Genomic DNA, 24,447 nt, shown 5'->3' with positions numbered 1-24,447 from the left:
CTGTGTCTCCTGCACTGCAGGCAGATTCCTTATCCACTGAGCCATCTGGGAAGCCCATTATCTCATATATATATACAAAATTGAAAAAAATTTTTTCCCTTGTGATGAAAACTCTTAAGATTTGCTCTTTTAACACCTTTCATATATAACATACAGCAGTGTTAATTATATTTATCATATAATTTAAATTGTACACTATATTCCTACTATTTAACATAACTGGAAGTTTGTACCTTCTGATTGCCCTCATTCAATTACCCCTCACCCATTTCTGCCTCTGGTAACCACAAACCTCATTTCTTTTTCTATGAGCTTGTTTCTGAAGTGTAAATGGCCTATATGTATATTTTTTGTACATTCAACTTACACACTTCAAAGAACATATCTGGTACAAAAGTAGCAAGGTGCTTATATATGCATCTCTGAAAAACTGACTTAACATAAAATGAACACATTAAACTGTTTCTCTGGTAACGGCACTTAATAAACATAAGTGGAACACATCCTGAAAAAATAAGAGGAAGAGCTGGAAGACAGTAAAGAGGTTGACAAATAACTTATCACTTTGCGGCAGAAACCTTCCCATCTCTTATGACCAACCAACAGGCAAATTTCAAGTTTTCTCCTCCCCCTTTGGCCATGCTTTGTGGTAAGTTTCAATCCCAACCAGGGATTGAACTCATACCCCCTGCAGTGGAAGCACGAAGCCTTAACCACTAGCTGCCAGGGAAGTCACAAGGCAAAATTTCACTTTAGGGCAAATACAAATTAGTTGATTAGATATGTCTGTGATTTGTTTCAAATTATTAGTGGGGTGTGTGTGTGTGTGACAGAAGAGTAGATGAAATAAGGCTGGCCATGAACGGATAACTGAAGTTGAATGAGAGATACACTCATCCTTCTACTTTGATGTATACTTGAAATTTTCCATTATATAAAATTTAAACAGTAATAATGATAAGAAAAAAGATCCTTCTGCCTGCCACGTGGAGAGCAAAAGCAGTAAAGGGATGAGTCCGGAGACAGTCTCAGTGGTTCAGTTAGGAAACAGTGGCAGTGCAGTCAGAGTGCAGGGATTTGGGATCCAGTGAAACAAAAGGACTCACAGGCAGACTTATGGGGTGCGGAAGGCGGAAAGAGAAGCTTCAGGGATGGCTGACGTCTACCCTCCCAGTGAGAAGTATCGCTTTTTTCAGGCAGTTGTAAGGCTATCTAGAAATTCTTACAAAAGTTTAGTGGGAGCTTCTTTTGAGGAATTCTTACTTCACCAGGGGTAAGATTTTTACCACGATTTAAATGCAATAATTTGTGTTAAAACATAGAATGCAATTATAGTCCTTGCAATTCCATCTGATGAATCATTCTTTTCAAACCACTGTTTGCTTGAGGAAAGAATTTCTTTTTAACCAGTCTCTGATCTGAGAGCCACAATTAACTTTAAATACAAACTGGTTTCATCTACAAATGCCCTTCAGAAGAAAACCATTAAAACCTGAGATAATGTTGAGAGTTGATCCTGGCACTCACTAAACAATCTGTCAACAGGTTACAGAGTCTGACCTGGCACAGCCCCTCAACATTAATCAGATTTCTCCCAGAATAGAGCATAACCTTTCAGGCACCTGTTTGCTTTTATATGGGAAAAAGAACCCAGGCAAAACTCCATTTGCAAATCTTCTTAGGGGAAAATGGGGATTCAAAAAGCATGTAAACTTTTCAATAAATCTTTGGGGGAAAAGTCTTAGTACACATACAAAGTTTACTTACACAGAACAAGTTATATAACAGAAAGAGTTGCATTTGGGATTTAGAACCAGGCTAAAACCAGAGTAACCTACATTTGAAACCTAGTTTATTCATATTAGGCAGTTATTTCTACAAGAAAAAGAGTATTTCCTCTCTTGCATAAGCAAAAGCTTCAATCCACAAAGAGAGAACACTTCCAACTAAATAGTGGAACTGATCCATCTATAAAAGGAAATTTCATTGACGCAAACAACTGTTAAAAGAGAGACTGCTTTAATCTCGAAGATACCAAGCAACAAAGGATAAGAATATCCCTAGGAGCAAACAACTACACTGAACGGTAGGAAATAGAGGTTGAGGGAGGTGCAGCCTGCCTCTGGGAAGCTCACCTTCTAGTGGGCAGCTAGACCACTCACTCACAGAACTAGACAAACGGCTCCCACAAATGCTGCTACTGAAGAGTCAAAGCAAGAGGTTGATGCTTATGGGGCACTGACAGTGGAGCAAGCGCTTACTAGGAAGTGGCCCTGGAAGGTAAGTCAGATGCCCACAGGCAGGGAAGGGTAATTAAAGGAAAACAACAGCAAATTAGGTGCTGCTGGGGCCTGGGTGAGTGGCAGAGAAGTTGAAGTATGCAGGACAGGAGCTAAAGTTGTGGTGGGCCCAAAATTGCAGTCCAAGAACTTTAAGCTTTATGCTATAGACCTGTGCTGTCCAATATGGGCGCCACCATCCATATGTGGTCATTTAGTTTGAAATGTAGCTAGTTTGGATTGAGACGAGCTGTTAAATGTAAAATACACTCTGGATTCCAAAAACCTAGTACCCCCAAAACTGTAAACTGTCTTAGTTTCATGCTGAACATATATTTCAGATACACTGGGTTAAATAAAACATAGTAATTGAAATTAACATCATCCATTTCATTTTACTTTTTTAAATGTGGCTACTAGAAAATTTAAGATTACATATATAGTTTACAGTGTATTTCTACTGAAGAACGCTACTCTCGACAATAGAAAATATCAAAAGTCTTGGGGCAGAAGTGTAAAATCCAACCTATATTTTTTTTTTTTTTAATTTTTTTATTAGTGAATCCAACCTATATTTTAGAAAAGTAATCTTGAGAGCACTGGAGAGAACAGGTTAAGAGAGGTCAGAAGTCAGGCATCAGCTGTGAGATTTTAGGTTAAAGGTAATGGGAAAAGTAGAACAATCACTGGAAATACAAAGAACATAAAGACAACAGGGCTCTGCATCAATTTTTGTATCAATTGTATGTTTTGTATCAATTGGTATGAGTGTTGATTTCTGGATTTCAGGGATGAGTATTGATTAGATGATTCCCCAGTTAGGAGGGGGTAAAAATGCCTTTAGAAGATACTGACTTCTGTCTCAAGAATGCTGATTTTTCAGGCACCAGTGGTGTATTTTTGTGGACATGTTCTGTATGAAGTTGGGACCTTAGATTCTGCAGCTAGGAAGGCAATCAGGGCCAGATCTTTGACAAAGGTCTAGGACTGACCCCATGGATGCTCAGGGAGAATAGAGCAAAAAGTTTAAGGAGTTAAGGGGAATTTTATCTTAGGAATAAGAAATGAAATGAAATGTTAGTCACTCAGTCATGTCAGACTCTTTGCCCACTGTCATGGAATTCTCCAGGCAAGAATACTGGAGTGGACAGCCATTCCCTTCTCCAGGGCATCTTCCCAAACCCAGGGATCGAATCCAGGTCTCCCACATTGCAAGCAGATTTTTTTTTTTTTTTTTTTTTTACCATCTGAGCCTCCAGGGAAGCCCTAGGAATAAGAATTCCTCGCCAAATAGCTTATTTGTGAATTGCATTCTTATTCTAGTCATCAAATTACAAAATCAGATATAACTGATTAAGTTTAAGGAACAGCTAAGTAACCCAATTTGTCAGAATGATATACCAATAATTTCTTTAGTGAAGCTGAAAAGGTGGACGGAAAGGCTTTGAATGCCAAGATAAAGAATGTGAACAGAATACAGAAGCTATTTCCTTTAACTCACTGTAATCATCTTATGTCTCCATTAATAACATTCTGTCAGCCCATGTCTAGTTGAAGTGTTTGCTTTAACCTAAGAGCCAATTAAAGCCATAATTAGATTAAGATAATGGTTACGTATCTGAAAGAGCTGAGCAAAAGGCTGAGAGGAAACAATGATAGGGCACAGAACATTCCTTTAGTTGCACCACTTACAATGGGAAATGTCAAGTTTTATAAAGTGGGAAATAGGCAACTAGAGAATATTTATATTTATGATTTTTATAAAATATTTTGCTAAGTTTTCCATAGACTGCTTTTCTACAGTAGGCTTAAAAGAAAGGAGATATACCTCTCTGGTATACCTCCCATTATTTAAATGCATCTTTTTACAGGAAGAAAACTCTTAAAGTAACAGACAATTTTCACTTTTTAAACTGAACACATTTTTGTCTTTGCCTATGGTTATAACCACATAAAAACAAAACTTTGCTGTACTTGAAAAAAAAATCACTTAGCTTTTTATTAACTCAAAATTTTACCTTTATTCTAAGCCACAAGTTTAAGGGAAAAAAATATTTGGTAAGTAAGCTAAAACTGTGGAAGCTTAAAAATCCTCTTTCCAACTGCATACAGCCACCTAACTGTGTAGTTGTAAAAGGCTCACCTTGAAAAAGATTTTGAACTAAGTGACCACCACCAGCCCAAGTTTCTCCATCATTATCCATTATCAGCAATCAGCACGAGGCTGCCATTCTTCTTAAACCCTTCCTACTATACTCATCTTCAGATCGACATGCGATTAGTTATAAGACACTTTCTAGAAGAAAGTGATGCCTCCAAAATAAATACTAAGTTTCAATTTTAATATAAAAATCAGTGAAGAAAAATTGGTCATTTGTTTTTATCCAACAATAGCTCTGACAGAATTTCAAATACTAGGCAGTACCCAAAGGTAATAAGAGTTTTATTCCTTGCATCTTTGATGATCTCGAGGCCTTTTACATTGAACCTCATACTCTCTAGTGAAGCAAGACAGTTCTACAGGGATTGTTTCCTTCTACAGGGATTGTTTCTCCATCAGTGAAACACAGCTCCTATCTACTAGAATGGGTACTTGATAGTGAACTGAAACTCAAGAGGAGAAACTGAGTAAGCATCTGGCTGGATCACAAGAGTTGAATAATAAAAGCAGCAGGAGACCCTCTGTACCCAACAGATAAGGATATCTGCTTTTACTCTTTCTGCAGTGAGTGCTCATCTAATGAGGAACTGGTTAGGCAGTATCTATTACAGTGCTACTGGCTTCTTTTCAGATGCTGAGTGTCTTCTTCAAATACGAAATCTAGTGTTCTCAGAGCCAACATTATTTGTGGAAAGACATCACAACCTGAAGCAGTGTAACTAGAGAAAAATGAGAACAGAGTATAAACTCACTTTCTAGCAAACGGAACAGATCACACTTGTATCAACAATCCTGAAGCCTCAACTATTTGGGCATTAAAAACACTCCCCTGTGATTCAGGACTGTGAAATGTATCTACAAACAATTATCCCGAAGGGAACAAAAAGAAGGATTACTGGAAAAATGTATTTAAGAGTTGATTTATTCAGAAAAGTACAATTTGCTTTGACTAGAACTCCTTTCAGTTCTCTAGAGGTGAAATTATATAGATTATGACGTCCTTCCTGCTTTAACAAGCAAGTGATATATTCCCTTTGCAAGGTTTTCCCAAAGTAACCACTATGCATTAGTCACGATGAAACATGCATCTTCGAATTCTCCAGATACCAAGTCTACGTCAAGAACTCAAGATCTCTAAGTAAAACAGCTAACTCAAAGCTGAGGCAATAAAGCTGAAAGGATGGAAGAAAGAATGGTTCAAACCCTGTGATAAAATGTGTGAAAAGGGAACCTGTCAGCAAAACTCAAATTGTGCTAAAGAAATAGTACAGTCTAGAACAGTTAACAAAGTTCAAAAATGGACTCAACGGAGGAATAAATGATCTATTTTATGTTTTAGAATTCTAAAGAAAATAGCTATTCCTTTCTAGCTCAGTAAACATGAAATTACTCAATAATTAATCAAATTAAAATGCACACACATACATATATACATTTACACCTGTTGTCCAGAATAATTCATTAGTTAGAGATTGTAATCTCCAGAAGATGATTAGGAAATGACAGGGTGAAGGCAAAGAAACTCAAAGTCAACCTTTTTAAAAGAAAAAATGTTCCTTCCTCTAACTTCCTTTACCTCTTCTGTTTAAATACCAAATATTTAATGTGGAATGATGTGTTTGGACTTAACTGTGGCTGAGGACCTTGGGTATCTTAAAAGTTGAGGGTGAAGTCACAGATAAAGGTCACTTCACTCTTTTCTGAGCGGCAGTAGTATCTTAATCAAACGCTAAATGCTGTTGGCAATGCTTTTTGGGCAGGAGGAAGCCAGAGACGAATCATCTGGGTGTGGGGTGTCACACTGATCTTAAGTTATGAACAGGAGACAAAGGGCCCTTACTGTGTCACAGAATCAATGGCTGCTATTAAAGCTGAGGATCTTCCATTTCTAGATATTAGGAAATGTTACACAATGCCTAATAATTTAACGTTTAAATAAGAAAGTAACAGCAATGAAAGTCCAGCCATCTGATGTGTGCCTGTACTGGCCCTTTAAGTTAACAGAAAAACTTTCCTTCTATTTATAAGATTAGATGTAGAATTTTGGTCTTAAAGGTTAACCTAATATTCGTAACAATTAAGCCATAGGGCTTCTCTGGTGGCTCAGTGGTAAAGAATGTGTCTGCCAATGCAGGAGACGGGGTTCAGTCCCTGGGTTAGGAAGATTCCCTGGAGAAGGAAGTGGCAACCCACTCCACTGCTTTTGCCTGGGAAATCCCATGGACAGAGAAGCCTGTGGGCTACAGTCCACGGGGTTGCAAAGAATCAGAAAGACTTAGGAACTAAACACCACCACCCAAAGAGGATACTATTTTACCCCCTACTTTCTTCACCCCTCTATACAAATAACAGCTGTTTTTTACCAAAATACCACCCTCTGGGAGAGGTCAAGTCAGATGCAACCCTGGCAACAAATGCTTTTTTTTAAATTAACAAGTGAAAACAATTCTTTTGATTAAAGCTGCCAAATGAGGAACTGACCCTTAATTTCTGAATACTAGTTATGTTTTCAATATATTGTTGAAAACAATATATTGTTCAATTAAGTAATGACCTTCAGGTGGCAAAACAAGTAATTTTTTTCTTCTTTTTATTTTCCATACTTTCCCATTTTTTTCAGTAATTGAATACACGTTACCTTTAAGGGAGAAATGATAAACTATACAAATTCAGTGAGAACTGCATTTTACACTTACATTAAATATTAAAGCTATTCAACATTTTATTGAGTATTTCCTATATGTAAAACATTGTGGTGAAAGGGAGCCAAAGGGATTTACATATAGTAAAAGATTTCCTGCCCAGAGGAACTTAAAATCAAGTGCTGTGATGGGGGGAGTAGGGTTGAGAGGCTTAAGATAAACGGCTATAATAAAACAAAACATGCACCACTAAAACCAAAACTAAGAAAGATTAGATTACATCCAGCTGAAGAAATCAGCAAAGTATTCATGGAGAGGTGTCTGATTTGAGCCTAGAAAGATGAAAATACAAGTTGTGCAAGAGGCTGAGGAGAGAGGCATTTCAGACAGTTCCCTGTGATTTTTACTAATATGGATAAAGTACAAGTAATAAAGGTGAGGTTACAGCTCTAAGAGCAGAGAAATCTCACCTTCAGGTAAACACCTATCATCCCCCTACCACGAAACTCTAACCAGCAATTAGCCAAACAATGCACTGTAGGAGTTAAGGCATCTGGGAGGTCCTTCAGAAGCAAAGGGCTGGCCTGAGGCCACCAAAGTTGCAGAGGCTTACAGACAGTTCATCAAGGCTCACTGAGGTCTTTCTCTGTTTTAATCTGGGGGCTTTGCTCAATTATTAGCCTAGGAATAGTTATAACTAACTGATGATTTCAAACTGTGGTGCTGGAGAAGACTTTTGAGAGTCCCTTGGACAGCAAGAAGATCAAACAAGTCAATCTTAAAGAAAATCAACCTTGAACATGCACTGGAGACTGAAGCTGAAGCTCCAATACTTTGGCCACCTGATACGAAGAGCCAACTCATTGGAAAAGACTCAGATGCTGGGAAAGATTGAGAGCAGGAGAAGGGGGCGACAGGGGATGAGATGGATGGATGGCATCATCCACTCAATGGATCTGAGTTTAAGCAAACTCTGGGAGATGGTGAAAGTCAGGGAAGCCTGGCGTGCTGCAGTCCATGGGGTCACAGAGAGTTGGACATGACTGAGCAACTTAACAATAAAGGGCTTCCCTTGTGGCTCAGCTGGTAAAGAATCTGCCTGCAATGTGGGAGACCTGGGTTTGATCCCTGGGTTGGGAAGAGCCCCTGCAGAAGGGAAAGGCTACCCACTCCAGTATTCTGGCCTGGAGAAGTCCACGGACTGTACAGTCCATGGGATCGCAGAGAGTCACACACGACTGAGCGACTTTCAAAAAAAATAGTACTTAGACCCAGCTAAGATTATCTCAGTAAAACACGGGTCCAACTCTGCAACCCCATGGACTGTAGCCTACCAGGCTCCTCTGTCCATGGAATTTTCCAGGCAAGAGCTGGAGTGGGTTGCCATTTCCTTCTACAGAGGATCTTCCCAATCCAGGGATTGAACCTGGGTCTCCCACATTGCAGGCAGATGCTTTACCACCTGAGCCACCAGGGAATCCCTTAAACAAAGTTTTAGGTGATCATTTTTGGCTTCAAAGTCATTATAAACATACTGGGCAAGGGCGCAGGCTTTGAGTCAGATCTGGGTTCAAATTTCAGCTCCAGGACTCGGATGAGGTGTACTAAGGGCACCCTGGGTAGCACTTTGAGCCTCATTATCTTCACCAGTAAATGGGAATCAACTCATGAACATCAAGTCCTGGTGTGAGGGAACAGGGATAATGGTGTAAAGATTGCCTCATTACAATGCTCAGCTCATGGTCAACACGCAGTAAGTAAGTGTTATGCCTCTCTTTAAAAAAGCCAAGTTAGAGACTGTGTATATAGACTCTGCAACGATCAGAAAAAAAAAAGAGTTCTTTGATCAGTGTCGGCTGCAAGCTTGACAAACACTGGACTATGGTTTCAATCAAAAGACAATTCCCATTCATGAATAATATCTAAAAGATGAGTGGTCCACTCAGCTTTCCCACTCTCACATCCACCACCATTCAATATTACATTAAACATTTAACAGCAACATTTTCAAGCACCAAGGAACAAATCTATATTTGTCTCCAAAAAATACACAAAGAAAAAAAGATTCACCTGCATCTTGAGGAAATAAACTAGCTTTCTTTATTCAGAAATGACTCTGAAGTAACCTTATTTAACAAATATCTCTTAAGCGCCTGCTGCCTACAATGTGCCAAGGTTCACACTTCGAAATTTATTGTTTTAAATGGGGAATCTAATAACAACTACTAACACATAGATGTTAGTGGACCTAATGATCCCCTGAGCTTACTATGGTAAGCAACACCTCTATCATAACTTTCCTGTTCTTATTGTGACCCCCTTCAGGGCTGAGACTTTCTCATACTGATAACATCTTCATCCCCGAGTGCCAGCGGGGTTCCTGGCACAACAGTTCTGAATTCCTGCTGCTCCCTGAGATGACCTGTGGAACCTAAACCCCACCTATGGAGCCAGTAGGCCCAGGGTAAGCCTGGGCCTTGTAACAAAGTATAAAAATCCAAACTACACAGAAGATTCTAACAAGACTCAGCTTCTTCTGCACACTAAGGACTCCATAAAGACCAGACGGACACATGCATGCCCAAGCCAAATGACTGTGCCTCTGAAATGCCTCTTCTACCAATCAATTCCGTTTTCAATTTCCAAAGCTGACTCCTCTCTTGCATTTCCTAACCCAATTACAGGCAGCCAAACCGAGTCACACTTCCAGGCTTGAAACCTTAAAGAAGCTTCTAAAAGTAAAACCTCAAAATCAACTCCAATTTCTCTTTCTCCTTCACCCTCTTTGTCCAATTATCATTAAGTCCTGTTGATTCTATGTCTGCATTGTGCCTGAAGCCCAGCTATTTCCCAGTGTCCCTAGTTAAACCCCATTCTAGCTCAGACCATTTCAGGAGCTTCCTAATTGGTCTTTTGCCTTCTGATCTCTCATTATATCCTCTATACCTTTTTTTTAAAACAAGATTGCTATGTCCATATTATATTTCATGTCAAATACCTTCCATGTATATATACTTATTTACTTGTATTTCTAAGAACATTCTCTAGAAGAATATATAAGAAACTGATATCACTGGTTTCTTCTGGGAGAGGAACTCCTGCAGCTAGGAGACAAGGAAAGGTGAGAGGGAAACTTTACTGTATTGCATACTTTTGAATTTTCAATACCTTCTGCATTTTGTACCATCCAAATGTGCTGTTTCTTCAAAAACAATCAAACTAAACCCAAAACAACAAAAGCAAAAACATCTTCTATCACTTTCTACCAAAACCGAAAAACAAAACGACACCCAGCATGGCAACTGTGACCTTTGACAACTTGGTCTTAATCTGCTTAACATCAATTCTCAATCATCCTTCCATCTCCACCTTGCCAGCCCAGACTACTCTGTAGCCTCAGAACAGCTGTATTTGGGAAGTCTTCTGTGCCTCTGCTGATCATTCAATCTGGAGAGCCTTACCAATCCCCTCACTTCGCTCAGTTTATTGAAAAACTGATCTCTGGAAGCCCAACTCCATGTTTCCACATCTCCTAACATGTATGCATTCTTTTATACTGTTCCTGTGCATATGTGAACTTCTCCATGGGACTATGAAACTTCAGAGCCGAAATCTGTTTTGTTCTTGGGTCTTCCCACAGCATCTGCCAGGGACTAACAGGAAACAACCAGTAAACAATGAATTCAGTTGACTGTACTGGTAAGTTAGAATACCAACATTCTAGTATACCAACTTTCACCTGAGCACTTCAAAAACAGAATTAATCCTTTGGGGGTGGGGGAGAGGGATAAATTGGGAGACTGGGATTGACATATATACTAAAATAGAGAACTAGTAAGAACTTAATAAGAACTTACTGTAAAGCACAGGGAACTCTACTCAATACTCTGTAATGGCCTACATGAGAAAAGAATCTAAAGAAAGAGTGGATATATATATAACTGATACACTTTGCTGTACACCTAAAATGACACTGTAAATCAACTTTATTCCAAGGAAAATTACAAAAAAAAAAAAAAAAGAGAGGAAATGAGCCCATCACCTCATCCTAGAGTTGCACAAGGTGTTGGGCCCTCCTCTCACCGAATGTTAAACTAAGCCTGAATGGAGAGACACTTGAAAAGGAGTCCTGGAGATGACACAGCTCCCAGCATTCTTTGCCACTAACTGGCTGTAGAACACTGACCAAACAACTTCTCTAAACTTTAGTTTTCTCATCCGTGAAATAAAGAGGAGAACAAATTCTCTGCAGAGTTCCTTTTTCTAAGATTCTAAGTCACGATGCAAGACAAGGGAGCCTGTTTTAGAAACTCTATAAAATAAAAGTTAACAGGCACGTACAAAGTCACTTTAGCCATGTCCAACTCTTTGCAACCCTATGGATGGTAGCCCGCCAGGCTCCTCTGTCCACAGGATTCTCCAGGCAAGAATACCGGAGTGGGTTGCCATGTCCTCCAGGGGATCTTCCCAACCCAGGGATCGAACTCATATCTCTTATGTCTCCTGAAATGGCAGGTAGGTTCTTTACCACTAGCCCCATCTGGAAAGAAGATTACATTTACTGTATGAACTAGTTTAGAAGCAAACATTCCATTGCACGCTTTTCAATTTATCCTTTCCCATTAGTATACCACCCTCATGTATGTTTTCAAAGAATTTCAATAATGATTTAGAGAGTAAAAACAATGTCCCATGTCCTTTTACTTCAGTTTTAACCACCTGACTAGAATCTTGGGGAAGTTTTTTCTCCTTTAAGCCACTGACAAAAAGGCCAACCATTTTCCAATTTGAAATTCTGATAAAAGATAGCTATAGATTAACTGGCTTCACTGAATTCAGATGATCTGTAAATGATTTAATATATATTAAATTTAGAATTTATTCTAAATGTGTAGAATTTATTCATGAAACACACCAAAGACCATTAATTGTTCAGTGAATTCAGTGTACATGAACAAGAAAACTAAGATGAATGTGGCTTCTCAAGAATTAAGTGGATTTTTAAAAACAATACATTCATAAAACATCTCTGTTTATACTTTCTCAGTTCATAGCAACACTGATGACCATATTGCCAATTAGCATTCAACCTAGAGGCCATGAACAGTTTTCTTATGTAAATAGCTCAAATCTATTTTCTAATCCAAAACTGCTGCCCAAACACTGATGTAAAAACAGAAGCACTCTTTGTTTGCTTCATTCAGCATAGCTAACCTTTTGCATCTACCTCAAATGACAGCACAGACTACTTTGATAAGTCAAAAACCTACTGGAGACAGCATCCTTGAAAGATCAAAATGTACAGTCACAGTTGTACAAAAAGAAAGAAGTTACCTCATCATGAGGGAATGAGTAAAAGAAAAATCAGTGCAAAAATGTGTTGGAACTGGCTTGAGTCAAAATAGTACTCAGTCGCTAAACAGAAAGCACTCTTTGTAGTAAGTCACTTTTGTAGTCTCTGGCAAAGTTTTTGCAGTCATTTTGTAGTCCGTGGGATTCATACCAACAATTCAATCAATTCTAGAACTATTCACCGGCTACAAACTTATTCACCTCAAAAACAACTGTTAAAGAACCTAGCAAATTCATAAATTGTTAAATGTGACAGACTCAAGATCAACAATAAGCTTATATATATATATTTTTTAATTTTTACTTATTTATTTGTGTTGCTCTGGGTCTTTGTTGCTTTGCACGGGTTTTCTCTAGTTGCTGTGAGCGGGGGCTACTCTAGTTGCCCTGTGCAGACTTCTCATGTTGCAGAGCACCAGCTCTAGGCACTCGGGCTTCAGTAGTCTGACACGGAGGCTCAGTAACTGTAGCTTGAGGGCTCTAGAGCTCGAGCTCAGTGGCTGTGGCACAGGGACTTAGCTGCTCCGCACCACGTGGTATCTTCCCGGACCAGGGATCGAACCTCTGTCACTTGTATTGGCAGACAAATTCCCATCCACTGTACCACCAGGGAGGTTCCAACAATAAGCTTACTGATGAGAGTAATTTCACAACAAATGGAAAGGTATGAATTTGTATAACTTCTTTGGAGTGACCTACACTACTATTTAAATCAGAAGCCTTTCAAAAGTTCACAGCCTTAGACTCAGGAACTCCTCTTCAAGGAATTTATCCTAAGGAAATATTCAAATGTAGAGATATTTACTCTAGTGTTACTTGTAACAGAAAATTGGAAATAATCTAAATAACTAAAAATAGAGGACTTCATGGGCTATATATGCAGTAAAATATGATACCTACGATTATTAGCATGGAAATATGCTCAAGTTACATTACTTATTAATAACATTACAGAGCAGAATATATAGTAACCTGGTCTTACTTGTTAATTTGTATACATACAATTGTACATACACAAAAGTTAGAGGAAACCACACTGACTGTAACTGAGTTATAAGTTACAAGTATTTCATACTGTGCTTTTGTGAACATGTGTTACTTTTTATAAGCACAAAACAAAATCATTTATTTAAAAGCACTAGATTCGAAAGAGAAAACTTAGGTTCAAGTCCCAGCTATGATACTAGCTGTACTAACCTTACTGATGAGTCAACTTTATAGATGAGGAAACAGATACAGATTAAGCAGAGCTAAGAGCAACTATCTCATAGTTAAAAAGATTAAATAAGGTAAAACATAAAAATACACTGTAAAATCTAAAGCACTGAATAAAGCACTGGTAAGTTGAACCATATTTTGTGTCAGATATTGAACAAAGGCTTAGGAGAAAACAGAATGAAGTATCTTCACTCTTTAAAGAAAAGTTTCTGCTCCTCCACTGCCCACCCCCCCCACCACAGCATTCCCCGAAAATCCAGTTTGGGATCCCATTCAAAAGTATTTAGTATCTTCTTTAAAATTTTAAACTAGAAGATCAGTGCCACTTGTCAACTCAAATTTAAATCAGTAAGTGTGTGTTATCAGCCCAATGCCTTCTGCAGTGTGTCAGTTTTTGCAAAAAATGTTTTGATTTATGATGCAATTCTGTGAACTGTGTGAACTGTTTAATAACAGGAAACAAATGCTTTTAGATCTCAGAGACATAGAAAACTACCAGAGTTTTAAAATATTTGACAACCCTCAAGACAGATCACTGAATTTAATACAAATGACAAAAAATTAGGATATAGGTAACCAGTTCTTAGAATGAGACCAAAAGTTAACACTACCTTTGAAAGGCAAACTTAGAAAGCACACCATTCTTCAACTGAAAGAAAAGTAAAACTTCTTTAGACAGAACAAACTGTCAACTTACTTTTCCAAAGCATTTTCCTGAAAATTCTGACTTAAAGTCCCAGTTAAGGCCTCTCTAAAAGGCACAGGGACCTTTATAAAATGAATTTGACATTTAGTTTGAACTTGACATAAGTGTTTATTCAAAGGACGTGGTTGTAGGTCAAATATTCTGACCTGGTGTAGTGGTTCTTGAGTCACAGGAGTACAAACTCCGTTTGGACACTGTTGCAACCATTCAGGTCATGTATTGGCCAGTTTCAGAAAGCAGGGCTAAAGTTCAGGAAAGGCCTCCTCTAATCCAGGTTCCCTCAACTCCTCTCCCCCCAGAAAACACCCACAGCACAACCAGCTAATATCTACCTCTTACCTTCTGCTACAATTTAAAACCTTTTAACAAAAGTATATTTTCGAAAAAGTATTAACAGTCATGCATTTAAAATGCAATTACTAAAAAAAAGAAAAAAAGAAAAAAAAATAAACTAAAAAAAAATAAAATGCAATTACTTGCTCTATTAAAAAAAAAATTCATCCAGATTCCTTTAAGGAGATTATTAACAAACTGAGAGAGAAGCTGGAAGTTAGGAAAATTTAAAACCTAAGCTCGAGAATTCCTAGATTAAAGACTGACTAAAAGAAAAGTAGCTCTCTCTGACAGTAAAACAAATGAGAAAATGACTTTAAAAATAATATGCCTTATACCATATGAAAAGTACAATATACCTATGTATCAAAATGAGAAAAATATCAGTGAACAGGATTTAAGAAACAAACAGCAAAATTCCTCTATCCATTAACCCTATAATCTATCTATTACAGAATGAGAGAATACCATGAAGAGTTGAAGAGCAACCAGTCAGTGGCTATTTTTTTGTCAGCAGCTTCTTAAACCCTGCTGTTTCTACAAGTCCTGGAAGGCTCTTTTACTGAGCCAACAACTCTCATACTTCCTTAAACATTCCACAATTTTCTCTCGAAAGCAAATAGATTACTATGAAATCCAGCATATTTAAAGTACTGACTGATCTCAGAACTTATATATCTGATTGCTGACATTTAAAAAATATTTCCCCTCTAGTAATAATTATATTAGAATGATATAAAATAGATATATAAAGACAACTATATTGCTCACAGTTACAGAGTTATATTATGACTAGCAATTTCATTTCTTGGTATATACCCAAGAGAATAGAAAATATGTTTACGAAAAAACCTATACATAAATGTGTCATAGCAGCTCTATTCACAACAGCCCAAAAGTGGAAACAACACAATGTCCATTAACAGATTTTTTAAATGTGGCATACTCATATCAGAATAGTATTCAGCCATAAAAAGGAATATACACTACAGTGTAAATAAATCTTATAGTACCGCTTCTGTTTTATATTTTGGTTTTTTTGGGCCGTAAGGCATGTGGGATCTTGGCTCCCTGACCAGGGCCTAAACTGGCATCTTCTGCATTGGAAGGCAAAGTCCTAACCACTGGACTGCCAGGAAGTTCTAATATGGGTAAATCTTAAAAATCTTATGCTGAGTGAAAAAAGTCAGACACCAAAGACCACGTACTACATGATTTCATTTACCTGAAATGCCCAAAATAGACACATCTGTTAGTGTCAGAATCTACTTTCGGCTGCCAGGGGCTGAGGGAGGGGAGTTGGGAAGTGACTAATCGTTAGGGGTTTTCTTGCAGAGTGATGAATATGTTCTGGAACTAGTTAGTGGCAGTGGTTGCACAACCTTATGAATGTTGTGTTACTGAACTTTTCACTTTAAATGGTGAATGTCACGGCAGGTGAATTGTATATTTAAAAAAAAAAATTTCAGTCAGGGTCATGTCGGCTGAATGTTGACAGGTAGATCAGGTTGAATTCTGACTTTCAGAAAATTACGACTATATAAATGATGAGACAGGTTTCCTGACACAGCTTGAAATCTAGATAAGGGAAATTCAAAAGAGGGCTTCTTGGAAGGCTGAAATTAGCACACATACACACTCCTCCAAAGTGATTAGTACTTTGTTAAAAGGGCAACTCACTTTCAGATATAGAGCTTTTTGATCAAGTATATAAAAATTACTATGACTGTTGGAAAACATCAAATTGTACCTAACCAATTCACTTCCTAAATAAAATTTTGATCTTTATATTGTTCATGTAATCCTCATACTTTAAGATAACTACTTTTTATATAAAAAAAAAATTTTTTTTTTTGGTCATGCTGAGTAATTTACGGGATCCTAGTTCCCTGACCAGGTATCAAACTCTGTGCCCTGTGCAATGGAAGTGTGAAGTCCTAACCACTGGACTGCCAGGAAGTTCCAAGACAAACTACTTTTAAGACTGGCATAACTCACAGAAATATTTCAAATTCCTGGCCACAATCAAAATTTTATCTAGAGGCTAGACTTTTATTTCTGTTTAAGGTTTCAAGTTAATCAAGCTTAAATAAACATCGTCCAGTTTTACAAGAATTACTTCACAACTCAATACAACTCAAAGCCAGAACTTAGATGGCATACACCATGCTATCTTTTTTCAATAAACTGTGGTTTAGTATGCAGAGGAGTTTTTGCTGCATTTTAATTATGAGTCATAGAATGAATAAATAAGTACATATACACATACACACCCTTAAGTGAAAAAGCATTACCAGAATGATTTAACGGTACCAGAAGACAGACCAGTTCTGAACTCACTTATCTTGTCAAGAACACTTAACCAGTGGTGTAAAAGAGGACTGGATGGAACAGGGAATCTTGGTGCTAAGTCCTAATTCTACCATTAACACTGGCAAAGAACTTTGTGGGGTTACTCCTAGTGGAGTAACCTTGGCAAAGTCATCTGACCCTCTGCAGACTTGTCTTCTCTTCAGTAAAATGAAAGAACTGGATTCCAAGGTTTCTAAATCTTACAACCCTCAACAGTCTTTGATTCTATTGTTAAGTAGCTTAGGGCTGTAAGAGGCCCAGCAATTACACACTAGGCAGCTCCCATATTTTTATGTACTTAGGCAACCACGCCATATAGAGTAACAAGAGAACCCAGTATTAGTCACAGGGAAGAAGGAAAAAGAAAAGTGCACATAGCTCCTGCTGGTACTGGTTTACTCCTGTTGGATCTAATAAAGAGAAAGCACCTTTGCCAATTTTCCAGGGGATAGGAGTGGTTCCTGTGTCTCACCACACCCACCATAGTTGGTTTTTCCTAAAAGAAATCCAGTGGGACTCTACAAAAATGTTGTAAAGCAGCAAGTACTTTTAGTCACTGCATGACTAACAGGACAGATAATTCTAAATTAAAGAAATAAAACAGCTTTCTCTTTCTAATACAAAAAGAAATAAACAGCTTTCATTCCAAAGAGTCCTAGATGACCACAGTGAGTTGCACAGATAACTTAGCAATAAATAGCGTCAACCCAAAGAAAACTAATTATCTATAGAACTAGAAAGTTCAAAGCACTGAGGTTCAACATGACATTATTCAACACAGCCTCTTTTTTTTTGGCTGCTCCATGCAGCATGTGGGATCTCAGTTCCCTTGTGGTGTGCTGTGCTTGGTCGCTCAGTTGTGTCCGACTCTTTGGGACCCCACGGACTGTAGCCCTCCAGGCTCCTCTGTCCATGGAATTCTCCAGGCAAGAACACTGAAGTGGGTTGCCATCTTCTTCTCCAGGGGATCTTCCCAATCCAGGGATCAAACCCATGTCTCCCACACTGCAGGCAGATTCTTTATTGACTGAGCTGCCATCAAACCTGGGCCTCAGCAGTGAAAGCACTGAGTCTGAACCACGAGGCCACCAGGGAACTCCCTCAACATAGTCTTTAATGCAATTCAGTTTACATCTCCAACTTCCAGAGTAAAAAGCAGTATTAAAAACTCACTGAGACACATTACCTCTTCCACAGCAAGAGATAACCAGATCTGCCTATAACGGGATGGTGTCACTAAAAGAAGTCACCATCATATGAACTGGTTTGTGGAAACCAAAGATCAAATGAGGCCAACTCACAAGTTGTACTAGGTGGCTCTCAAGATGGCTCTCTGGAAGAACTCCAACAGAAGACAGTCCTAGGGAACCTGTATTCCCGGATTTGCATACAACTCTCTCTCAAAACAGCTCTTTGTCAAATATGGCCAAAGACCATCCCTAGTTCACATAAGCCATCATCTGTCTGGTTATGTCTAGGAACATTCCTTTCAAGAGGGGTACAGAGCTGTAGTTCTTAATCTGGTACCACCCAAGGACCTCTAGATGGACCTCTAGGCGGCCCATAAGTGGATTCCATGTACTTCATGGGGTCTCTGAAGTCTCCAAGTGTTAGTGTTATTCGCTCAGTTGTGCCCGACTCTGCGACCCCATGGACTGCAGCCCACCAGGCTCCTCTGTCCATGGGATTTTCCAGGCAAGAATACTGGAGTGGGTTGCCATTTCCTTCTCCAGGGGATCTTCCCAACCCAGGGATCGAACCCGGGTCTCCTGCACTGCAGGCAGATTCTTTACCAACTGAGCTACAAGGGAAGCCCGAAGTCTCCAAAGGCCTATGCTAATTTTGTCTCTACGCACATTTCTGGAGGGAGACAGCCTGTGGACAGTGAACCAAGAGGCTGTGAATCAAGCAAAGTTAAGAACCACTGGTTTCAGTGCCAGATATAAAACAACATATCTACTGAAGGTGCCCATGTGAATAGAAAGGGAAGTAATGTCCACTATTTGAGATGAAAAATAACAGAGTGCTATCTTTTCAAAACAAAAATATATGCTGGTCAGAAGTTTTTGAGGATCAGGTAGTCCACTTCCCTCATTCTCTAGTCTAGAGGAGGAAAATGAGCTGAGAGGTTCTTGCCCAAAACCACAGATCACAGAGTGGTAAAGCTGAGCACCTAACCAGGCGGGTTTCGGTCAGGATGGTATGTTTATACATTTTTCAAAATGGGTTTGACCAAAGTTTCACATATCCTTATAAATACCCCACTCCATTAAGAAGGTAGCCTTCAAAAAACTTCAAATTTCAGCATAGGCATCTGACATATTAAACTATCCCCTGAATAATTAATCAAATCACAGATCTTTCACATAAGCCAGCACATAGCAGATTTTTAAGGGGGAACCTTAGTGGCTCAATATCCTCTATCCTATTGCACTATAACAGCAACTTGAAAAAGCAGTACAGGTCACAAGCTTTTAACTGTGAAGTGCCTCGATTGTAATGAAAAAAGAACCACTGACAGACCTTTAAAAAAAAAAGATATCAGGGGCTTCCCTGGTGGTCCAATGGTTAAGAATCTGCCTGCCAATGCAGAAGACATGGGTTCAATCCTTCGTTCAGGAAGATCCCACATGCCACCAAGCAACTAAGTAAGCCTCTGCATCACAACTACCGAGCCCATGCACCTCAACTACTGAAGCCAGTATGCCTAGAGTACATGCTCAACAAGAGAAGCCCCTGCCTGTGGCAACTAGAGAAAGCCTGCGTGCAGCAAGGAAGACCCAGCACAATCAAAAATAAATTAAATAAATAAATAAACCTTTAGTCAGGGTCGAGCTGACTTTAGAGTGGATTTGTACAACTTCAATTTTCCAGTTCCCCCAGGGAACTCTACTCAGTACTCTGTAATGACCTGTATGGAAAAAGAATCTAAAAACAAGTGGATATATGTATATGTATATTTGATTCACTTTTGTACAGCAGAAACTAACACAACATTATAAATCAACTATAATCCAATAAAAAATTTTTTTTTAAACTTGCAAGTTCCCTTCTAAGAAGTCTTTGCCTAAACACTAAACGATTTTTTCAACCTACCTACTTTAGTCTTTCATAAGTTAAACTAAAAGCAACTTTTCTAGTGCATCTCATTCATAGTACATGAGTAAAAGCAAAGATAATAGACTTATTCTGAGGCTAAATTAAAAAGTAATTCTTATCATAAAATTACAGGACCCTGTGTTCCAATGCCAAGCTTTGGCTCAGTATATGCAATTTAAAGTAGTCAAAATACTCAATCTCACCTGAGAAGTGAAAACAGAAACATTTGAACTTGAGTTCAATGACAACGTGTCCTTCAATTTCACAGGAAGTGCTCTACTCATTAAGAGAGATTTAAATGGCATAGGAGTCTATGGCATATGCACTGTCTCCAAAGACATGCATGATGGTAAAGTTTCTGATTGCTTCTGAATTCTATTTAGCCATTTCTGCAAGCTCTAACTCTAGACTCCCAACCCCTAAGATGTAACTGGACTAGGCCCTCCAAAGCACCTGTGGCCTGAAATGGCTTTAACCAATTCTCAAGGCTTTCTTGGCCGCAGTGAAGAAGAGGGTTTGACCATTCTATTTTGGGTCAAGGAGACTCTCTTCCACCCTAAGTGACCTCAAGTGGTCAAGATCAGTTTGGAAGAATGCACTGCGAGTGATTTTTTTTTACCAGGCCAGCGGCCTCTGCTGCGAGACTCAAGACAAGGATGGAGATCTGGTCTTGGATCGAGACGACGAAAGAATGCGGCTGAGCTGTGTGGGGCTTACGACAGCCAGTCTGCTCGGGAGCCCGCAACCCATAGCCGGGCCGAGGCGTCAGGAGCTCGAAGAAGCAGGGATCCGCAGGACACGAAGAGGGAGGAGGAAGGGAGCGAGAGAATGAGAGCGAGGTTCGGAGCCTGCAGGTGTCGCCGGGGGAGGGGACGAGGTCGTCTGGGGCTGGCCCTGCCAAGTGACTAACAGTGCGGTTCCGGACTCGGACAAACTGGTCACATTCTCAGGGTGTGTGACCTTGAGCATGTGGCTCCACCGCTCAGCGCCTCAGTTTCCTCAACTCCAAAATGGGGGTTGATCAAGTGGAAAAACGCACCTTCAAGCGCTTGGCACGGCGCCTGGCACCTAGTAAGCGCTCCGTACAAATGAGCTACTACTACTGGCTCACTGGCTCCTCTTACCGCCTGGAGGAGCTGGAAAAGCCCCGAGAAGGGGAGTCCCCAGGAGGCGGATCCGGGGCTTGGGAGGGGGCACCCGGCCGGGCACTCACCGAGCACGTCTGCTGAGCGGTGCCGGGCTACGAAGCACGCGTCGTCCCCATAGCAAGCCCCCTTCTTGAGGAGGCCCTTACGGAAGTCCTTGCCGAAGCCGCAGCCGGCCGTCACCAGCCCGTAGTCACCGCCGCCGCCGCCGCCTCCGGCCCTGGGGTCGGTCTGCGAGAGGCCGCCGAGTACGGCGCGGGCCACCAGTCGCCCGTACGAGAGGACCGAGAACATCGCCGCCGCCGCCCCCCCGAGGAGGCGGGGGGCCCGGGGAACAGGAGGACGCGGAGGCCCGGAGCCGGCTCTCTCCTCAGCCGCAGCCGAGCCGCCGCCGGGACGCTCCTCAAGGCGGCGCGCAGTTACCGCCGCCGCCCTTGCCCGACGCGCGGGGCCTCGCACACGCTCCGCCGCGCGCACTGGAGCCAGAGCGAGGTCAGAACCGGCGGCTCCTCCGCCTGAGCCCGACTAGGGTCCCGGCTGCAGCCACCGCTGCCGCCGCCATCTTCCGCTCCACTAGCGTGTTCCGGGCCGCGCCGGCAGCACCGCCCCCTTATGACCACGCCTCTACCCCCGCCCATGGCCCGCGGCTTAGGCCCAAGCCCCGCCTCCTCGGCTCGGTGCCCTATGCAGTCACAGAGGTCGAGCTTGCGCAGAGGATGTGGTCACAATGTCTCCTAGGAGTTGTAGTCCGAAGGTTGTAGTCGCTTCTTTTAATTCACTACCTAGCTTCAACGACCTAGGAGGAGTTCCCAGACGCGAGGCCGAAGTTAAAATACGGAGAATTACAAGTGGGTTGTTTGAAAGTTTTCTCCCCTGCTTTCAGTGAAGAGAAAACGCCACTATTCCTTAAAAAAAAAAAAAAAACTGGAAAAAATTAATTGGGTCACGTATGATTTTTCTATAACACATATATTAAACGGAAGTACACAAATCTAGTGACACCTCCAGCATTTGTATATTGGAAGGGTTTAGGGACCGTAATCTGTTTGGAAAGAAGAACCGTTTTGCATAATGTTTAGAAAAATTCGAGAATAATGATGGAGATTCACGCACAACCACTGCAGACATACAGAAGTCATACAGAAGTGTTTCAGACTTTCAGATGATCCTGCCAAGTGAGGAACAAAAAAATTCTAGGCCCCAAATTTCTTTGCCTCAAATCTGAATTTTCTTGAGGATCTACCCGGCTAAGCAGGTCTTCTCCCCACTTCTGACTTGGGCGCCAAAGACTTGCAAAAATGACAGCCCTGCCTCTCTCCTCCCACAGCTGCCACCTCTTCTCATGGAAAGGACAACCCTTGGCCAGACAGGCCGCTCCCCTACTTTTTTTTAAGCTTTCAGCCTACCCCTAACAAACATCACAGTAGCCTTCTCCAGATTTTGACTAAGTGACCTTCTGAAATTTAGGTTGAAAAGTAAATTTCATGGGGAGTTTGTAATCTAATGGAAAGATTAGCTCCAACAATATGTGTAATAGGTTTGTATGTGTATGTGAATGTATATTCAAATTACATACCATATTGGTGGGACTGTACATAATCTAGTCCTTGCATACCTTTCCACTGTCCTTGGTGCTGTGCCCCCTTCACTAACTGGACTGTAGCCATGTTCACAGGTGCCTCAAGGCCTTTGCTTTTGCTCTTCCTTCCACCCACCATGTGTTTATTTTTATTATATATATATATATTTTTGGCTGCACTTCACAGTGAATAGGACCTTAGCTCCTCCACCAGGGACTGAACCCATACCCCTCTGCAGTGGAAGCATGGAGTCTTAACCACTGGACCACCATGGGAAGTCCCCTTCCATCCACTTGAATCTAATTCCATTTCTTGAGTGTCCTGTGTTCTTTCTTAGTGTATCCCCAGAACATATGGGCACATGATAAACACTTAAATATATGAATGAATGCATATTTCACTAGATCCTAAGCACCCTAAAGGCAAGGATCATTTGCCACTATATTATTACAACTGATACAATTTATATAAATATTGAATAAAAGTGATAATTGAATAGGAACCATAAATATTAATAATAAAATATAGCATTTGTCAAATAAGGGAATGATTAAATGAATGGATTCAGAAATAAAAGAAAATAGATTTGATGCAAATGATCTAATCTGAAATAGTTTTGCTGTCACCCAGAAGCATTGGTCCTTTTCCAGCTTTTTGACAGAACTATGGTTCCTCTGGGGATTCCTGTCTCATTCTACGAATGAATCTCTTTTACACCTTTTTAAGTATATCTAAAGACCTGTCAACCATCCACTCCAAGCACATTCCGTTATCCCAATTACTGTCATCATTAAATACTTCTGTGGTTCACGGTGTGCTAAGTACTCTATATGTTTCTGTCCTTAAGGGTTTTCATCAATACTGGACTGAACAAACCACTTCACACAATGAGTGGTCTTTTGTCAAATGTGTAGACAAAAAAAGATTCATTTACCGGATAAAAGATAGAGTGATTCTAGGCATGCAGTCACACCTTGCTATTTTTTTATGGCCCACAAGAATTAGAGTGTCCAGAAGAAGGGGGTGGAACCTTGAGGATCCTCAGCTTGGCATTTATGTCTGTGCCAGCCATGCTAAAGGTTGTTCTTTTAAGCACATACCACTACCAAATCCCAGCCAGGATGTCAGGTAATTCTACCCCAAGGACAAACTTTTTAAAATAGCATGTCAACCCTTATTCCTTGCCTTGTCAAACTCCCTCAGGCTACTACCTTTTCATTTTCAGGACGTATATTACCTCATTTCTGGGACACTCACAGGAACCAGTTGGATGAGATAAGCAGGAACATAAGATGTAACTCCGATGCCGGGTAACCTCTGCTCTGTTGGGGCTACTGTTTTCACAGTTAAATGATACCAGTGCCTTGAGTTTCCTGCAAATGAGTTTTCTGCAAATGAGTTGCTCTTTGGAGCACAATGTGAACAGAATCCTTTCTCAAAGCTCCTTTGCTCTTTTTGGAAAGAAGAAGAGACAGGGCCTCAGGTTCCCTTGAATCATTTATTCCAGAGCCAGTTCTGAAAAGTCTCACTATAGTGGGGAAGCCAGGAGAGGGTACTTGGGAAAAAAAAAAAAAAACACA

The 24,447-nt window shown here is 40.3% G+C and overlaps 1 protein-coding gene across 1 annotated transcript in view; it reads right to left on the bottom strand.

The window, feature by feature from the left end:
* Nucleotides 1–21,866, bottom strand: part of PPTC7 (protein phosphatase targeting COQ7) — a 39,011-nt gene extending 17,145 nt beyond the window's left edge. The window contains exon 1 of the mRNA XM_043440856.1: nt 21,356–21,866. Within this exon, the coding sequence (XP_043296791.1) occupies nt 21,356–21,581 (226 nt within the window). The 5' untranslated portion in view covers nt 21,582–21,866. The remainder of the gene's footprint in view (nt 1–21,355) is intronic.
* Between the last annotated feature and the right edge of the window lie 2,581 nt (nt 21,867–24,447).

The sequence above is a fragment of the Cervus canadensis genome, chromosome 1 (assembly GCF_019320065.1).
Source record: "Cervus canadensis isolate Bull #8, Minnesota chromosome 1, ASM1932006v1, whole genome shotgun sequence".
In the NCBI taxonomy this organism is placed as follows: Eukaryota; Metazoa; Chordata; class Mammalia; order Artiodactyla; family Cervidae; genus Cervus; species Cervus canadensis.
Note: the sequence above shows the minus strand (reverse complement) of the source record. Positions and strands in the feature narration are given on the sequence as shown.